We start from the raw sequence: 19,663 nt of genomic DNA, 5'->3' as shown, positions 1-19,663 counted from the left end.
TTAACGACATTGTGTATTCTTTTATATTAAATTACTGGGTCTTTTTAATGTATTAAATTTGTTATTGAGATATCCTGGTGGTTTTCACCCTGCAAGTATTTATTTAAATAGAGTATAGATACATTCCAGTGCCTTACCCTTTGACACAATCTTGGAGAAGAATCCTCATCACAAGACACTGTGTGTATACATACATATAGAATCACACATACAGAATATGTGTTGGTTTGGTGTGGCCATAAAGGCTTTATAAACATTACTCATGAGTGGTAAAGCCAGGAGTGAGTTACACAAAATATCAATTAATTCATGCCAGTAACATCTTTATACTACCCCACACTGCCACACATTTTGTACCTACCATGAAAGTTACAGAAAAACTATTTTAGGAATATGTTAGAGAGGCTTTAATAATTCTGGGTTATTTCTAGTATTTCTTCCTCTGTAAAGCCAGGTGCCTTAGGTACTTGTCTTCAGGCAAACTGTCCTGCAGTACCTCAAGAGCCTGAGTACAAGTCTCAGGGAAGACTGTTAAGAACCAGGGCACAAGCTGGTTGTGAGTTCTATACTTAGCCTTCACCAACCAATTATCAAGTTTAAACTCCTCAAGCACTATAACAGCATTAACATGGAGTCAAAGACAGTCCTCTTGGGTACTCTGATCTGTCTTGCCACGCAGGTGAGCCTACCTTTATAATAGATAGATACACCAAGAATCACAGCATTATTCAGGTTACTCCCAGTCCCAAAGAACCAGTCACTTACCCCAGGTCATTTGCATTAGATCACACCTAAAAAAATGCTTGTAGCCAATCCTATTATAAACTATCTAAAGATTTATTAAAAGGAAACGAGTTATTTACAAGGTTAAAAGCAGGTAAACATATATACACATATAAATTACAAGCTTAAGTTGCAAAAGGTAATAGACGCTTCTATAGCAAGTAAGCTTTTTATGTTCTTCAGGGTTAACCCAGGCTAAATAGCTGAAGATCCCTTGCTTATGCCTAGAAACCTTTACCCCCAGAGTCCAAGCAGCATAGAAATTCCTTTCCTTTTTGTTACAGTTTTTCCCTTCCTCCCATGTGCTATGGCTGCAAACTCAGGTGATGGGAGGAATCCACTTGCATTACTCATCTTAAGGGTGAGGAAGAGCAGAGCAGCAGAATCTTTTGTCCTCTTTAATGTTCCACAGTAGTCCGTCTGGGATTGATGGACCTTCCTTGTTGGCCAGGACGTAACACCTTCTGTTGGAGAGCAGCACTAGTTAATGTCTCTCTCGTGTGGTGATTTACATAGTCATAGAGGCTCACAATATAAATGCTCAAGTATTACCTTACATTATGGGATAGGATGTTAAAAGTGAAATTAATGCATGCAGCAACTCATGAGCATTCCATACACACCTTCTTATAATTCTATTATCTATTTCAACAATGCTGACACACAGGTGAGCCAGAGTGGTTCTAGCTATGCATTTATCAGTGTTCAGGAGAGACATGGGACTTTGGCATGAGATGGCGCCTAGTCTGCTAGCATCACAACTTAGTTATTACCATTAATCCAGCTGTGCAGGAATGTGAAGGAAAGAAAAAAAATCAAAATAATTAATGTAATAGTCTTGTAAAATTATCTAAAATAGCATTTGGAACCCTAAAAATCATTAATTCAAAGCCTAGTATTTCAGGAACTTCCCAGGGAAGCTGCACATGCTGGGGACTAGTTAGTGTGCGAGAATCTGTGACATGCTTCTGCCCAGTGGGACAAACTCCCATTTCTAGTCTGAAGGGTTGCAAAATATTGCATTTCAAAGCCATGATATTTTTTGAAGATGCTCAGGATTTTGACATGTTAGAGTAAGTCTGATGATCTAGATTTGTGAGTAGAGAGAAGCTGATACAGCCATAGGGATGTGATACATTTAATTGTCACATGCTTGTCTAATTTATGACATGAATATTGCCTAAATGATGACCAGGGAGAGGGTGTATTTTTTCACATCTGATTTCTTCAGCTTAAAATTGGGAGGAGTTCTGCATAATACACAGAAGTCTGATTCCATGGCCTCAAGAAAACAAAAAGTAATGAGAATTATATTTGCACAAATAAATGCTGTTTTCCTGCATTATTTTTTTTTACCAAATGCAAACAATTGTAACATAAGCACACCCTGTTTTCATGTTGGTTTGTTCAAGGAGTGAAGAAAATATGACAGTTTAGGATTTTTATGTTGCTATTCTGCAACATTCCTTGGAGAAAATGTATTTGCAGTTCATTATTTTTGGATTAAGAGAAAAAATAAGTGAGAAAATACAGAAATACACACATACACACACAAAAAGTATGTTATACACATAGTATATAATATGTGATGAGTTAAGTTCAAAATTACATTATATTCACTGCTGAGAACTATTGATAACTTTACAGTCATATAATCACACCTGACTTATCTGTTGCACTCATGAGGATAAATAACATATTTACATTTAAGTCATCACATATCCTGTACAATATGTAGTCATTAAATGGAAATTGCATTCTGGGTATTCTGGCACGTATTCACTGAATTCATTTTAAAATATTACTTTTAGTTTTACTGTTGTTTCCAGAGAAACCCTATTGAAAGCTAGAGATGAGGATTCATGAAGTAAGCATGTCTGGTGTATTTCTGTTTGAGATAACTGTGCTCCCTGTAGCTCACGAAAGCTTATGCTCTAATAAATTGGTTAGTCTCTAAGGTGCCACAAGTCCTCCTTTTCTTTTTGCGAATACAGACTAACACGGCTGTTACTCTGAAACCTGTGCTCCCTTACTGGACCTTTTCATATCTCTGATTGTATGCAGCCCAGTGTATTATCTCCCTTGTCAAATAACTTTCAGCTTTGGATCTGCAATCCCTTGATCAAAGCCTTAGCATAACACTTAAGCATTGCACCTTAATCAGTGGGCTTCAGCATATTTGTACATTAAGTCAAATCATTAGTGCTGCCCCAGTTTCTTGAGGGGCTGATAAAGATTGGATTTGGATGGACTGGCAGGGGAAAGTCATCCCTAGGGTCTTGGTTGGATTGCCCCCTTCTTGACAGCCTTGTGCATGAGCAGGGATTGGCCAGATGAGGCTGGGGTAGGGCACTGAGTTCCAGTTTCTGTGTCTTGATTGGTCCATGCATGGGCACTTCTTTGGTCTGATGGGATCCCCACACTCCTAAGGGGAAGGGGTCAGCTTGCATTGCTCTTCTTGGACTTTCTTCCAACCCACCCACCCTTTCCTCAGATTTTTGTTTTGTTTTGTTCTGCTGCTCTGGGTTGTGGTCAGTGCCCCATACTAAGAAGGAAAGGGGAAATCTGAGGCCTTTTCTGATGAAGGTGAATTTCATAGGAAAAGGACTGATGGTGACAACTTCTTAAGGATTGTCCAGCCTTTACAGTAGCTTATTTATGAACCACACTGAACATATCCTATTGGGTAAATAGTCTGGGAAGGAGCTTCCCAGATATTCTCCCATTACTTGTGTTATGTTGTAGCTAATGAAAGCTCTGGATTTCGTTTTAACCATTTGGATGACCTTGTAAACTGGAGTAAGAGTAATAGGATGAAATTTAATAGTGAGAAGTGTAAGGTCATACATTTAGGGATTAATAACAAGAATTTCTGTTATAAACTGGGGACGGATTACTTGGAAGTAATGAAGGAGGAAAAGGACCTTGGAGTATTGGTTGTTCCAGGACGACTATGAGCCGGCTATGTGATATGGCCGTGAAAAAAGCTAATGCAGTCTTGGGATGCATCAGGCGAGGTATTTCTAGTAGAGATAAGGAGGTGTTAGTACCGTTATACAAGGCACTAGTGAGACCTCATCTGGACTACTGTGTGCAGTTCTGGTGTCCCATGTTTAAGAAGGATGAATTCAAACTGGAACAGGTACAGAGAAGGGCTACTAGAATGGTCCAAGAAATGGAAAGCCTGTCTTATGAAGGTAGACTCAAGGAGCTTGGCTTGTTTAGCCTAACTAAAAGAAGGTTGAGGGGAGATATGATTGCTCTCTATAAATATATCAGAGGGATAAATACTGGAGAGGGAGAAGAATTATTTAAGCTCAGTACCAATGTGGGCACAAGAACAAATGGATATAAACTGGCCATCAGGAAGTTTAGACTTGAAATTAGACAAAGGTTTCTAACCATCAGAGGAGTGAAGTTATGGAATAGCCTTCCAAGGGAAGCAGTGGGGGAAAGACCTATCTGGTTTCAAGATTAAACTCAATAAGTTTATGGAGGAGATGGGATGATGGGATAACATAATTTTGGCAATTAATTGATCTTTAAATATTCATGGTAAATAGGCCCAGTGGCCTGTGATGGGATGTTAGATGTGGTAGTATCTGAGTTACTACAGAGAATTCTTTCCTGGGTATCTGGCTGGTGAGTCTTGCCCATATGCTCAGGGTTCAGCCATATTTGGGGTCGGGAAGGAATTTTCCTCCAGGGCAGATTGGAAGAGGCCCTGGGGGTTTTTCACCTTCCTCTGTAGCAGGGGGCATGGGTCACTTGCTGGAGGATTCTCTTCACCTTGAAGTCTTTAAACCATGATTTGAGGACTTCAATAGCTCAGAGATAGGTGAGAGGTTTATTGCATTCCGGTAGGTGAGATTCTGTGGCCTGCGTTGTGCAGGAGGTCGGACTAGATGATTGTGATGGTCCCTTCTGACCTTAATATCGATGAATCTATGAAACTAAGCTCTCTGTGGGCAGTCTTATTTACTGTGGTGTGTAGGCCAAGTATCTGTGGGCATCTCATCTTTATCATTTCTTATACTATCTTTGAAATGACCAGGACGTTTACCTGGAATTAATGTAAGATGTAGCAAGAGTGCCATGTAGAATTAAAAAGATTAGATAAATAACTATAGACACAGTGTTGACATACAAAAGCTAAAAATGAGATTAGCCTATTTTCATATTTGAAGTGACTCTTTTTCTAATACTGTGGTTTCTGCAGTCAGTATGTAGTAGATAGGATGCATGTTTTCCTGCATAGTTTTGGCCTAGACTGTTTAATGAGAGCATGAGACAATTAATTTTGGCCTAGTACTAAGTTTTCCATTTGATTACCAGATTTTAAAGTTCTCTGTCACCTCCCCAAAATGTAGCTTCCCCCAAAAAGTGGAAATATGTTTCCACTACATTGCCCAGGAATTTATCCACAATACTCTCATTAATATTCATTGCAATTGCACTGATAAATTCCCAGGCAACCCTTTGAAAATTTATCTGAGAAGGCTCGGAGCTGTCTTCCAATGGATAATAGAAAAAGGAGTGCACTGTGTTAGGGTTGCCAACCCTCCAGGATTGTCCTGGAGTCTCCAGAAAATAAAAATTTCTAATTAAAGATTATGTCATGTGATGAAAGCTTCAGGAATATATCTAACCACAAATTGGTAACCCTAAGTGTGTTGGAAATATTGGATGTAGAATTTTTATTCACAAGCTAGTACACACTCAATTATTTTTTGTTACCTATGTTAGTAAGAGCCATTATGATGCTCAGACATGATAAAATTCTCCATAATATTTTAGGAAAGAACCAAACATTTTGCAACAGGATTTAAAGTTGTAACATTTTATTTTACACTGCTACTCCATTCTTTAAAAAACGGCAAGGAAAAACTCACTGTAATATGGAGATGCCAAATTGTTACAAATAAAGCCCTTCTCAAAGCACAAGAGAGAAGCACAAAAGCGCCTTGCTTAAAAAGCCAGAAAGATATTGGAAGGTGACAGATGGTATTCAGATGCCTGATCTGAGTCATTAAAACTTTTCTAAGAACTAGGAGAAGCAAGTTGGACTTGAGGTAGTTTTAGGAGTTAGTTAGGCAGGTCTTTTTGAACATTAGGAACTCTTTTGAAGGATAAAGTTACTAAAAACTAGTTCAGGGCTTTCACACAGCATAAATTAAGCCAAAACTTTTTATAGATCATTTTAATGCAGACAGAATTGTTCTTTTGAGCCCTTCTATTTCTTTCTACCTAAAAGTATAAATCAGCAAACATTCTTTTTCAATGATTATATCATTTCTGTCTTCCTAAAGATTTATTGATATTTTATAGTACGGTGGAGGTTTATTCGAAAACAATATGCTTGTATAGATTATAAATAGTTTAGAACTGTTGAAAAAACATTGGATGAGATTGTCAAGAAAAAGACCCTTATACATTGGTACAACTGATACTGAAAAATAAGTATATAAATCTGTCTGCTTAAAGTTTTATCTAGATATTTTTTGTACATTTGCTATGAAATAAAACTTTAAATAAAACTAAATTTTAACTGTACTGAAACTGGGAGCCCATCTCTTAAATAATGAAAAAGACATGAAGCAGGTGGGTTCATTGTCTCCAGCTTTTATATGCTTCTTGAGCTCTGACTTTGACATTGAGTATCGAAATAGCTGAAGAATAAGTTTTCTCTCAGTGGGTATTGGAAGATGGGAAAAGTTTAGGAGATGGTGCATTTTTTTTCTGATTGAAAGCAATTCGGAGTGTGGGGAAGAAAGAACTTCTTCATTTTTAGTTACTGTTTATTAAGTGTCAAGCATGTGCTCAGTGCTTTAAAAAACATAGAACAAAATACGGCCCCTCCTCCAAAGAGTTTGCAGTGTAAATTAATCTGAATTAGAGAGTAAAGTCTAAACTTATTATACATAAAAACAGAGGACCAAATTCTTTACAGATAAACTCCATGGAAGTGAATGCAATTACTAAAGTCAAGAATTGACACTATATTTGGTATATTTTATATATATAAACTCATACCAGATATATAAATTGATGCTTATAGCACAGTCCACTGACAGTCACATGAGTTGTCCTGTTGTCTTCATAGCAGTAGACCAGTTGTTTTAGTAAGGGTTTGAAACATGGGACCTTCGAGTGGCACCTTAGGGTACTATATCACAGTTTTCATTTTTTGTTTGCATACATTGGAGAGTTTTATTTCCTTTTTCTACCTTTTAAAAACTCTAGCAACTTTTTAAAGCTTTTTTATAATTTCAATTTGCCACTTCAAAAATTTTTTGTTTTCTCTTTACTGTGTTTGTTTAAATGCCTGTTTTAAAAATAACTCATAACAGACTTTAGCTTTGTATACAAATAAATGAATCAATTCAGTTGTTTTAATGGAGAGCCACCTGGGAATACAAGAATAAAAGTAGTAAACATAATATTTCTTGTTGCTGAAAAATAATTGAGAATATCACACAGAGGAAGTCATGCTTTAAATAAAGACTTCATATCACATTTAAAACTCAAGTGGGACCTTCAAGTATTCTGTTTAGTAGAATAATATATTGATGAACTCTGAGACAATTAATTATGTTGTTTCACATCAATTACAAATGCATCAGTTGCATTATCATTTTACATATGTCCCTTACAATTCATCACCATTAAATATTAGCATTATTATACAAATTGAGATACACACAATATATGTTTTTTCTAAACAGTGACATGAACCAACATCATTAATTTAATTTAAAATACATAGCTTGTAATGCACCTTCATTATTTACTTACAGGATGAAATTCACCTATTGCAAAATGCTCAGGTCGGGTCCTCTGTGCCACAAAATCCCTATACTTCAAAACAAGTCCTAGGCAAAGTTGGATGGTTTCCTGATGTGTGCTGGGGGGTAGTCTCCATGGCAGTTCCAAATATGTGGGCATGAAGGGGGTACTGGTGCTTTGCTTTTGCAGACAGTGTTTGGAAATCCCTGAATTAGTCGTAGTCAAGGAGCAGTGGCTGCTTAATTAGCCCATAGACTGCTGAACCCTCAGGAAAGCGATGCTGAAGTTCCACAAATATGTATTCCATTTCCACTTAAGCCTTCCACTCAAACAACATAGCCCATATATGACCCTTGAGGATTTCACTCTTGATGTACATAATGTGGGTGTTAAAAGTTCTGATCAAAAACCTTGCAGATTCCAAATTTCTTATGGGGATATAGACACATTCAACTTCTTTCCAAGTTATTTTTTAGGTGAATTTCAGTAGTAGACATTTGGAAATATGGCATAAATATCATTTTCTTATGCCGTTGATTTTCCAAATCTGAAGTTTCCAAAAAAGTTACCATGCTACTTCACTTCTTGGTACTGAGAGTCAGGATTTCCCAACATGAATTGCAGCCCTGGCAATAGGCAGACAGTAATTGGAGGTTGGTACATAAGGTTTTAGTATTGGTCTCTAGTGAATTATTTAAGAATATAATGCTTGATTCCCTTATGAATCAGTACATACTTTCTCATTCTAAAAATAGATGCTGTCCCATTAACCCTGGAGTTTTGTACATGACGCACTAGCTAAAAAGTAAGATATTCTATTCCTAAAAAGAACAGATAGTTGGCAATCTTTACTAAACAGAAGCATGAAACTGTAAACCTGGCAATGTGTTATAAAACTGTCTCATAAAGTACATATAAATCACATTTACAGTAGTGTCAAAAGGGATAAAAGCTTTGTTTTGGTATTACAAATCAGTTGCCTGAATGTGTGGATTTATTACTACAAACATATACAAGGAATTATAGTTGTGATCATTAAATCCGTTTTCTCTTGTGATCTCAGCTACACTTGAACATGTCTTCAGAGATGAAAATCTAAGCATATTCACCCACCATGACAACTGGATCTCCAATACTATTTAAACTATAGCTGTTAAAACATACCACTGTGATCAATATAAGTCAGAATTTCAGCTCAAAAACCATAGATGTGCTGAAGGTCTTTTGGAAATTATTTTATTGAAATGAACTTTGTATACAAACTGAGAAATCTACAGTGGCAAATATAAACCGGAAACCTGTAAACAAATCAGTTCAACTGTTTGTTTCACACAATGTGAAATGCTACAGTAATGCAAAAAACCTCACTACTAAGCCTCTGAAATGAATGTGGTGTTTTTTCTGTATTGTAATCCAGTTGCATTGTTCAGGAGCTACTGCTATGCTTTCTCTCTGTGCTGTATCTACTTCAAAATCGTTATTGGGGGTGATATGGGGGTTGGGGGGGTGACACTAGTCATATTGTGCCAGGATGCTGAAAACACTGGCTTTCCACAGGGAGCAGCAAATGGGCATAATTCATATAATATATACAAAAGAATCTCAAACCATATAAATCAACTTAGCAGAGAAACCTGCATGTAGGATATTCTATGAGCAGAATCACAGATATTTAGGAACATACATTTTATACAGCCTGTATGCCTAACTATTATAAAAGTCTAATGGGTCTAAAAACTCTTGAGTAACCACTTTTCTATAGGTTTCAGAGTAACAGCCGTGTTAGTCTGTATTCGCAAAAAGAAAAGGAGGACTTGTGGCACCTTAGAGACTAACCAATTTATTAGAGCATAAGCTTTCGTGAGCTACAGCTCACTTCCTCAGAATTATAACATTCATAAACCAGTCGGAGAACACTTCAATCTCTCTGGTCACGCGATCACAGACATGAAGGTCGCTATCTTAAAACAAAAAAACTTCAAATCCAGACTCCAGCGAGAAACTGCTGAATTGGAATTCATTTGCAAATTGGATACTATTAATTTAGGCTTAAATAGAGACTTGGAGTGGCTAAGTCATTATGCAAGGTAGCCTGTTTCCTCTTGTTTTTTCCTACCCCCCCCCCAGATGTTCTGGTTTAACTTGGATTTTAACTTGAAGAGTGGTCAGTTTGGATGAGCTATTACCAGCAGGAGAGTGAGTTTGTGTGTGTATGGGGGTGGGGGGGATGTGAGAACCTGGATTTGTGCAGGAAATAGCCCAGCTTGATTGTCATGCACATTGTGTAAAGAGTTGTCACTTTGGATGGGCTATCACCAGCAGGAGAGTGAATTTGTGTGGGGGGGTGGAGGGTGAGAAAACCTGGATTTGTGCTGGAAATCACTTTAGATAAGCTATTACCAGCAGGACAGTGGGGTGGGAATAGGTATTGTTTCATATTCTCTGTGTATATATAAAGCCTGCTGCAGTTTCCACGATATGCATCTGAGGAAGTGAGCTGTAGCTCACGAAAGCTTATGCTCTAATAAATTGGTTAGTCTCTAAGGTGCCACAAGTCCTCCTTTTCTTTTCACTTTTCTATAAAGAACATCATGGGTTTTTGTAATAAAGAATCTAATACCTCTGTATCATTTTGAATACATTTGGATGTCATGCAAAGAATGAGCATATGCAGGACTTAATAAAGAAACGTCATTTCTTCTATAGTGATCACTGAAGCATAATGCAGTAAATGAGGTATTTTTTTAAACTGCTCTATCCCAGAACAGTCAAACATATATATTCAAGAAGCTGCAAAATGTTATACTTGATACATCTGCTGAACCCTGAGCCAACAGCAGTTTAAAGCTGACTTTACACCTACACCAACATATTGCAAATGTCAAATAATTTGTGGGAAAATGCTGATATGCAATTTTGACTTGCAATAGATCTGGTTTGCCAGTGCATTTTCTTTTCTGTTATGATCCGCATTTTTGTTATGATTTTGAGTTTGTGTCCCCATTTATCTCCCATTTACTGATGTTTTGAAGAAAATAATAATTAAATTGCAGGATAATTATTTTCTTAACTCCAAGCATTGATACAATTTGTCTTGCCCAGATTGCTTTATTTTCTGCACACACAATGCCTTGTTGTTGTTTTTGTTATAAAATGTAGTAAACACATCAATTTATTCTGCAAATTGTTTTTTCTTTTAAGGTTTGATTCATTAGTACAGACATCTTGCATTCCTTTTGGTAATGGTGCATTTGTCAGGCAGCAGCCTACAGAAAAGTGAAACTATAACTTTTTTCCTGTACAGTCTATAGTACCTTCTATAGCACCAGCCTGTCATTGCTAAAAAAGGTGGTTTCTCAGGAGACGTTGACTTTTTTTTTTTCACAATACTGTTTTTAAAATGACTCTTTATCCTCTGTTTTTCAGTAAATTATCTCTAAAGCAAACAGGGTGTATTTCACTCCAGCTAGGGATGGGAGGCTCATTTATCTATGGATCACTGTGTGTTGCACATCAGTATCACAGAACATTGGAGATAAAATTTATACACAGCAAAAAAGAAAATGTATTTTTCATTTAAGAAGTCAACCTCTTGCTCTGTTACAGAAAGCAGCTCAGACTGACTTGTGTCTGTATTCAGTGCTAATGCTAAAACAGAGTTGCAACTCTGTGCTCTATTCCATATTTAATAAGCTAGAGAGTATAAATAAATGAGTGAGCAAAAGTCAAATGCTGTGCATAACAGCCATCTTCTGTCTACTTTTAATTTATTGTCCGTCTCAGTGGGGCAGCATGCAGAACTTTGCTTTCCCACCTTCCTATATTGCTAATTCTAATTCCGTTTTTCCCAATGCTGTCCCTGCAGCACTTCTGGCTGGTCAAATGTGTTGAGTTACTTGCCAGACTCACTCCATTCGTTAGGTGCTTGAGGATTAAAGTGTGTTTGCTTCCATTGTCAATCTATTTCTTTAAAGATTAAACTAGAGAGAGCCTAGTCTGGTGAAGAAGATCGTGTGGGAAAGGGGAAATTTTCCAAATTAAGGTTTTTACATCCAGATAGGCTTCATTAAAATTATCAGTTTATTTTATTCTGAAGGGGAGAGGGTATTTTTTTTAGTTTTATGAGCTTTCACAAAATAGTGACTAGTTGTATATATTCTCCTGCTATACATATGTTTTAGTGTTTGACGGTCTACTTGCTCAATAGATTTTTATGAGAAATTTTTCAGGGTGGTTAGAAAGAGCAAGTAGTTCACTGGCTTTAATAATTTTCCTTTTTTTTTTTTTAACTAATTTAATTAATTTACTAATTGATTTTCCATAGTCATTCTTTTGGCTTAAGACAGGCTTCACTCTTAAGTTTTTTGCCTTTTTCCACAACAGAGAATTGAGCAGAGATTTGTGGCTACACTTAGGTGGGCACTGAAGTTACTACTTGGCTACAAGTTCTGAAGTTTGTAGTTCTGCAAGAGTCTTTTAATTGTTCATATAGTGGAGAAGGGAAAGGATAATGATTTAGTAGTATCTCTTGAATTTCTCATATTGTCAGTCAGATCTGGGCATATACTACAGATATGCCGTTTCTAGACGACACCTGAGGGCGTGTGTGTAAATATTGCAAATCTTATTAATATTGCAAAGATAGCAAATACCTTTGGATACAGCAGCTGTGTCAACATGGGGAAAAAATCTGCATATCGGATGTTGTCTGGGAGAAGAGGCACCAAGCACTTTATGATAGATTTTTTTGTTTGGTTGTTGGTTTTTAGTTGTGCTATTATTAGTCTGTTATTTAAGAAGTTTTTAGTAAGGTTTTGGGGGTTTTTTTATGGGTTCTTCCTAGCAAAGAGTCTGGTTTGTGTTCTAGAACTTTCCAAGCTAATCAACATCAGTGATAAATTTCTTTGAGTAAAGTCACCCAACCAATCATTATTTGACTTCAGTTCAGATACCCTTTTTTCCCTGCTGTTTCCCTGACTATTTTATATTTAGTAGAACAAAATAAATCTTCAAGAAACGGTGCTTTTGGTCAGCTTTTTAAATGCAAAGAAAGGCTGTTTCTCTTATTTGTGTTTGCTTATTGGACACATTTTAATATCTAAAAATTCTTAAATATAGCTGGTTATGCAGGTGGCAGGGGGATACTTTTTAAGATTTGGCTGTGAAGCAATTTTCTGCTGGCTTGATTTTGTAATTTTGAGCTCCCTATTTCCTTTATCCTTTAGACATGCTCTTTCTTTTGGTCTTAATGGGCATATTCAGACTCATAACAAAAAAAAAGTTTATTGAGTGAAAAGCAGGCAGCTTCCAGGGTTGAGCATCTTGTTTGCCACTTTGCTATGCACTTCACTGTAGTTGCTGCACTTTTGCTGTCATGTTGTTAGATCTCACAAGTTTAGCCGGTTAGGACTGTCTTGGTAAATGTGTGGGAGATCCCGTCACTGCTCCTAGGTGCCCTTCTGAATTCCCTTGTGGTGTCAGATGATGTATTCTTCACTTTCCATTCTAAACTCTTGTGATTCTTGTGCCCTGCTAAATTTACTTATGTATGAAAATGTGTAACCTAATATGTAAGTATTTTTTGAAGGGATAAAATTGTTCACAGGTTTGACTTGTATTTAATTATTTACCCACATGAACAACTGGATCTAAGTCCAGTTTCTAGTCCAGTTGACGCAGGACCGGCAGGGAGTTAGGGTATTGGGGGGTGGGGGTGAAGAGCACGAGCTTGGGACGGGGCTTGGGACACAAGAGGAGTTGTGGGGTGCCGGATCCAGGCAGCTCTCACCTTGGGCAGTTCCCCGCAAGCGGTAACCTGTCCCGGCTGGTCCTAGGCAGAGACGTAACAGGCGGCTCTACACACTGCCTCCGCCCGCAGGAGCCGCCCTCACAGGTCCCATTAGCTGCTGTTCCCGGCCAATGGGAGCTGAGGAGCCAGCCCTCAGGGTGGGCAGGGGCAGTGGCAGCGGCAGCGCGCAGAGCCACTTACCGCGCCTCTGCCTAGGAGAAGCCGGGACATGTCACCACTTGCAGGGACCCACCCAAGGTGAGTACCCTCTGGATCCAGCCCCAATCCAACCTCCCTCCCAGAGCCCGTGGCCCTCACCCCCTCCCACACCCAAACTTCCTCCCTCTTAGTTAACCGGCATTTTTCACTTACCAGCACCCCCCATTTTGCCAACATGCTGGATAAAACAGCTTTTACTGTATATAAATGTAAGTTATTATTAGTGTAAATGGAACAGGTGTCCATTGCTGCTCTTTGCTTCTACTAGACCAAAGCTTGGACACTAAAGTAGAAAACACATGTTGGGCCCTATAGTTAAGGTTGCACTAGTGATGTTGTGAACAACATTTTTTTTTTCAAGGGATTTTATAACTTAACAATAATAACAACTAGTCCTATAGTTTATGCACTTGTGATAAAGTTGGCCTTCTGTCATAACACACACAGATTCCTTAATTTCTAATTACTTTAAAAATTACCTTAGACTTCTGACTTTTTGAAATTTAGATGGCTATAAAGGTAGGTGGATGTGTCATTGTGGATGGATAAGTCATTGAACAAACCTCACTGAGAGCCTTGAAGGAAGTTAAGCTCTGCAGTGCCCAGAAAGCTCAGGCTAATATAGAGCAGAATAGTACTGATGTTTAAAATTGGAGAGGGAGATGAACATTTGAACCACTTCCAAGTTAAGAACATTTAGTTAGGGCTTATCTCTTGCAGTTCCATTATGGCTTTCATCTGAGCATCTCGAAGTACTTTAACAAATAATTTATCCCCAAAACACCTTTGTGAGGGGAGATGAATATTGTGCCAATAAACAGTAGTGACTAATGGTTCTTAAAACTCCCTAAATACATATTTATGTCATCTACATTTTAAAAGTTTTTATTAATATGGCATGTTAGAGGTAGTTAGACAGTTTTTCATGTCAACTCTTACTTGTTAGAGAAAATGTATTATAACTTTTTAAAAAATTAACCCCTTCACTGCCCAATAGTTGCTTAGTGAACATCTAGCAAAGCAGTATGTACCTCTATGGCACCATGGACATAGCACCATCAACGTGTCCTGTTGAATTTTTGCATATGAAGAAAACTAGAAAAGGAACACCAAAAATACGTGTGTACTGTCAGGATTGTGATGCAAACCAACAAGAGCAAGATAATTCACTGTTAAGAATGGTGTTTCATCTGTAATTCATTCCATTCTGCATAGGTATTGCAGGTACTATAGAAGGAAGCATGATCTTACATCCTATATGATCTGCAATACTTAAGCACAGTAGAAAGATTTAAGAAATAGTGGCAGCTTATAGTTCAATATCATTTTTTGTTGGTCTCTGTCCTACAGCTTTAATTTTAAACAGTTTTTTGTTGCAAATTGTTTAATATTTTTAAAAAAATCTATGTTATGCCTGTTCATATTTCATTCATTAAATCAGAAACTTTAACTCCCCCCGCCTGTGGAAATCAGTCAAGACAGCGTGATGTAATTTATTACTTTAATCTTTACTATTCTTGGACTTTTCAAAAAAGAATTAAAAATATAAAGCCTTGCTGTTGAGATAAAAAGGATTTTTGATATATCTGGAGACTTAAAAAAACAGAAACTGTAAAAATTTTACAGCTTCAAAGTGTTTCTCAGATGTTGCATTTTCAAGGACATTTTGTTTATGTGTATCTTTTCCCAAGCTTCTGTCTTTCCTTGCTTTCCTTGTTGCTCTGTCCAACTTAGTGGTATCTTAATGATTCTGGGTGAAATTCTGGCCCATTTAAAGTGAACCACAAAACTCCCATTAATTCAAATGGCTCCAAGATTTCAGCTGCTGTGCCTGAAGTCCCCCAGAGGTATTTACAGGTTTGAGTTTTCTGTGCTCTAATGTAGTTTTTGTCAACATTTCCACTATAAACTCCTTGTTTTCAGGATTTTGCAACTCTGTTACTATAATCCATAGTTGGATCACTGCAGTAAAATTTTGTCCCTTGGGCCAGATTTGTTAGATGGTGAATTACAGTAGATTTCCTTCTGCAGCTCGAAAGTTACTTCTCTTTCCCCTTAACAAGTTTCTCAGTGGCCTGTTTTAGATGTCATACACATGGTTCTTTCCATCTTTAATTGTGATTTTTTTTTACTTAAATTGTTCAGTGTCATAATCCTTATCCACATTTGTCGTTTTAAACATAGAATGTATGTTGTTTTGAAGTTTATTTTGGTATTTAGTAGCTTCTTTTGCTCAATAGCCCCTGTAATACATAGGTATCAAATGTGTTACTCTACCTAAGTTAAGCACGCCAAGGTATCAAAATACAGTTTGATATTACTTCAAAGTGTTTGTAAATACTCAGTTCTCAATGCTGTGCAGCCTGCTTCTAAACACCGTCAAAGCAGCAATATGTTTTTACTCTCTGAATGACCCCTACAGTGTAGTCTCGGCAAAGTGGCCGAGGATGCATACTTCACATCTTATTTCTTCTCCTTTTCCTTTAAAATAAATAAATAAATAAAATGCCCATCCTCATTCAAATGGTTCTGGGTTGAGTGGACATTCTTAGCACGCAAGAGGTTAAGACAGCTGTGCGCTTTTTACCCAATGCAGTGTTTCGAAAGTTCACATATTGAGAAGCATTGTAAAGGTACAACATACACTAGCCCTGTGTGCACTCAAAATGATTGACAAAGGGTAAAATAAATGTGCAATTTTATTTATTGTCAAAAATGATCAAATACATGAGAACAGGAAGCTTGGATGCCACAATATGTTGATTAAGAGGCCTTTTGCAAGGGTTGTAGTAAAAGAAATATGCCCAGAATCTCTAGGCAGCAAGCATTTGGATTCAGCCCATTTTGTCCTTTGAACATTGTACATCATTGGATTGTACACAGAACAAAAGAACTGTTATTTAGGCCTTGTCTACACTATGCAGTTTTGTTGACAAAAGTCAGCTTTTGTCGACAAAACAGTGGAGGGTGTACATACTGAAATGCTCCTCCTGCCGATGTAACTCCCCTGCTATGCCAACATAATAAAACCACCTCAAGAAGAGGCAAAGAGCTTATGTTGGTGTAGACACTGCGTTCCTTACGTCTGCTTTTGACTGTCATTCTTGTCAATTTCACGGCTCCACTCGAGCAAGGAGCCCCGCTGAGAACGATGCTGCCCCCCCAGGGTTCTGGTTGCCGCTCCCCACCAGGAACATGGAAGCCAGCCAGACTCCGGGCATGGATCACCCAGCTGGAGGTGAGAAGCCCCAGGTGGCTTCCCCCTGCGTCCTGGCTAGGAGCACAGAGGTGAGAAGTCCCCAGGGAGCTGTGTGGAGCTGTGAACCCTGGCTCCCAGTCCTCCATACTGACCACCTTCAGTTGGTGGAAGTGCTCCTGGTGAGGATGCTCACCACCAACAGGAGAGTAGTGTGGACATCAGCAACCGCAGTAATTAATGCAGTAGCTGTAAGTCGACCTAACATAGGTCAACTTATCTTTGTAGTGTAGACATAGCCTTAGTCTCACTGCCCACTGCCCTTCAACAGCAAAGACTAACGCATCCCCAAGTATCTCTGTCTACCTGCAGTTCATAACCACTGTGTTCTAATCATAACTGAACTGCTGTGTACAACAATTCAGATGTTAAGTAGAAACTGCAATGGCTCAGACCCTTCTACTCTATGTTCTAAGGCCAGCCTGGTAAAACAATAATATTGAGTGATTGCTGTTAGCAGCACTTTAGTTGATAGGATTGAATTTTCTTGTGAGGTGCTAGGTGATAAGTGAGGATCAGACATTTGCTCTGATTGGATGAGGATGTGCTGAAGGAACACCTTCAAGGTGATCAGACCTTTGCCTTTCCCCCTGTGAGTTAATATCAATTGTTCACCTCCCCCCCCCCCTTTTTTTTTTACAAGCAATAGGAAACATCTTTATCACACAACCAGGATCCTTAACAAGAATTCAGTAAATATGCATGGGAACAAGTATATTTTTACCCCTGTAAAATAATTTACCACTTTTAAAAGAAATTGCTCTTATCACCATTTGGAAATAATTTTGTTTCAATTTCATACAACTTTATAAAGATGTTTAATACTAATATTTTATATTTCTATAGAACCTTTCATACTGAAGGATGGAAGAACATTTAAAATTCAGTTTCTGCTCCAATTCCATTATTGGCAAGATAAAAGAGACAAGAGTTGTCACCATGCAACACATATCTGTGCATAGCATGGATTTTCACGGTGGTAAACCCTATTTTCTCTAAGTACCTGAAGGGTCTGTGTATTCAATTAAAATAGCCTGCAATATTTTAATATTTTTCTGATTTATACTCCTTCCTCAATATTTTATTTCCACAAAATTTTGCTGACTAGTTATTCAAATATATTAACTTCTGATAAACAGCAAAATTGTGGATAACAAACTTTTACTGGAGTATAGTATTAATATAATAGTTGATGTCCAGACCTCGGCTGTTGGACAGAATGTAGCATTGCCTGTTTTGGCACAGCAGAAACCTTAATCTAGAGGGAGAGAGATTCCATATCCTAGATGCCAAAAGGCCCAGAATTTATAATGTCATAAGATGAAAATGTTTAGAAAATTATTTAGGCTTTATCCACACTAAAAAGGGTTTGCTAGTTCAGTTATATGGTATAGCTATACCAGGAGGAGGGAGCTGGACAGGGGGCAGGTGCTCTGCGACTGAGGGGACTATTTCCCATCCCTCCTGAAGTCACACCTGGGCTGAATCCACTGGCTCCCTGGGGTCCTCTGTTCGGTGTTCTCTACTGGATCCCTGATTTCATCCCTCTGACCGTCACTTCTATCCTTGTTTTTTCATTTGTTGTCCCCCGTGATCAGTTGATGCCTGGGTCCAGTGACGACTCCACTTAAGCTGAGGGGTGGGTGGCATTTATTAATGGGTTGGCCTACACCCACCCATTCCCAGAGCTTCAGTAGGTATATGGTATAGCTATAGCAGCAAATTCTTCCAGTGGAGTTGCCCCTTATGTCAGCAAAAGGGTGCTTTTGACAATATAATTTATACCTTTGAACAAAGTAAGCTGCACTGGCATGAAGGTTGTGGTGGCATCACTGTTTGTTTTTTATACACCTAACCAACACAGCTATGTTAGCAAAACTTTTCAATGTAGTCCAGGCTGCAGAATTTTTGTAGCTCTTGTAAGGAGAATATCAACTCCCACCCACTGGCTGTCTAATATCACTATTACAGGAAATAAGTCTAGAAATCTTTATGATGGCTATCTAAAGTCCTTCGTTTATACTCTCACACACTAGTCTCTTGACCTTAACATCTAGATCTGATGCTCTCTCTGTGAAGGTTGTCTTGCAAGCCATGTGTAATCCTAATTGCTCAGCTCCCTTACATGAGGGTTGTGCTTCTTACTCAATTTCCACAAACAGAAACTATGTAGAGTTCTACGTACTACAGGTTCTACGTTTAGAATTCTAGGGTTTACAGAAAGGAACTGCCACATTTAGGAGGACAGCATAGCCTTTTTATAACCTCACCTCCTGATTCTCAGTGTTGTGAAAGAGCTTACACAGTGCCTATTGGATATTGCTTTCTAGAAACTCCATAAAGCTCAGCTGTGCCGGGGTGCCCATTGCACAAGTGTGAATATGCAGAGGCTATTCTCTCAAAGAACTACCATAACTGGTGATTAATCTTTCATTAAAAGGCTTAACAGTAGTGAAAATTCAGGCACGACTGATCTGAGGCTGCCTGCAGAGAAGTGAGGAATCTCCAGATAATCCCATCATCATTTGTGATAGGAGAATCCTAAAATCCAAACCAAAATAGTAAACTAGATTATACTGTGAGAAAAAGAGGATTTCTGTTTTAAGGCAGTACTGGCCTTACCTTGCACTTCTAGATCTGCAAATGTATGATAAGGGAGTTGTCTGGTTATAATTATGCTTTGGAGAATTAGATTTTTATTGGTAAACGGTAAATGTGATTTCACCGTACACACAAAAACAGACGAACTATTTCCATTGCTAATAACTGAAATGTTCAGACAGGTAAAGTAAGAAAAATGCTGCTTAGAATTTATTAAGAACTTAAAGAAA

At 38.0% G+C, this 19,663-nt stretch overlaps 1 protein-coding gene across 5 annotated transcripts in view; it reads left to right on the top strand.

Annotated features, from left to right (window-relative positions):
* DIAPH2 (diaphanous related formin 2) overlaps positions 1 to 19,663 on the top strand; it is an 811,118-nt gene that overhangs the window by 709,196 nt on the left and 82,259 nt on the right. For 3 of the 5 annotated variants that reach the window (XM_073360855.1, XM_073360854.1, XM_073360853.1), the window contains one exon: positions 17,679 to 17,847. The exons of 1 other annotated variant lie outside the window; for it this stretch is intronic. In XM_073360855.1, the coding sequence (XP_073216956.1) occupies positions 17,679 to 17,794 (116 nt within the window). In that variant the 3' untranslated portion in view covers positions 17,795 to 17,847. Of the gene's footprint in view, positions 1 to 17,678; positions 17,848 to 19,663 lie in introns of those variants that run through there. One more of the 5 variants, XM_073360860.1, reaches the window with a different exon arrangement.

Source organism: Lepidochelys kempii, chromosome 9, assembly GCF_965140265.1.
Source record: "Lepidochelys kempii isolate rLepKem1 chromosome 9, rLepKem1.hap2, whole genome shotgun sequence".
NCBI lineage: Eukaryota > Metazoa > Chordata > Testudines > Cheloniidae > Lepidochelys > Lepidochelys kempii.
The sequence above is the reverse complement of the archived record's forward strand: the minus strand, read 5'-3'. Positions and strand labels throughout refer to the sequence as shown.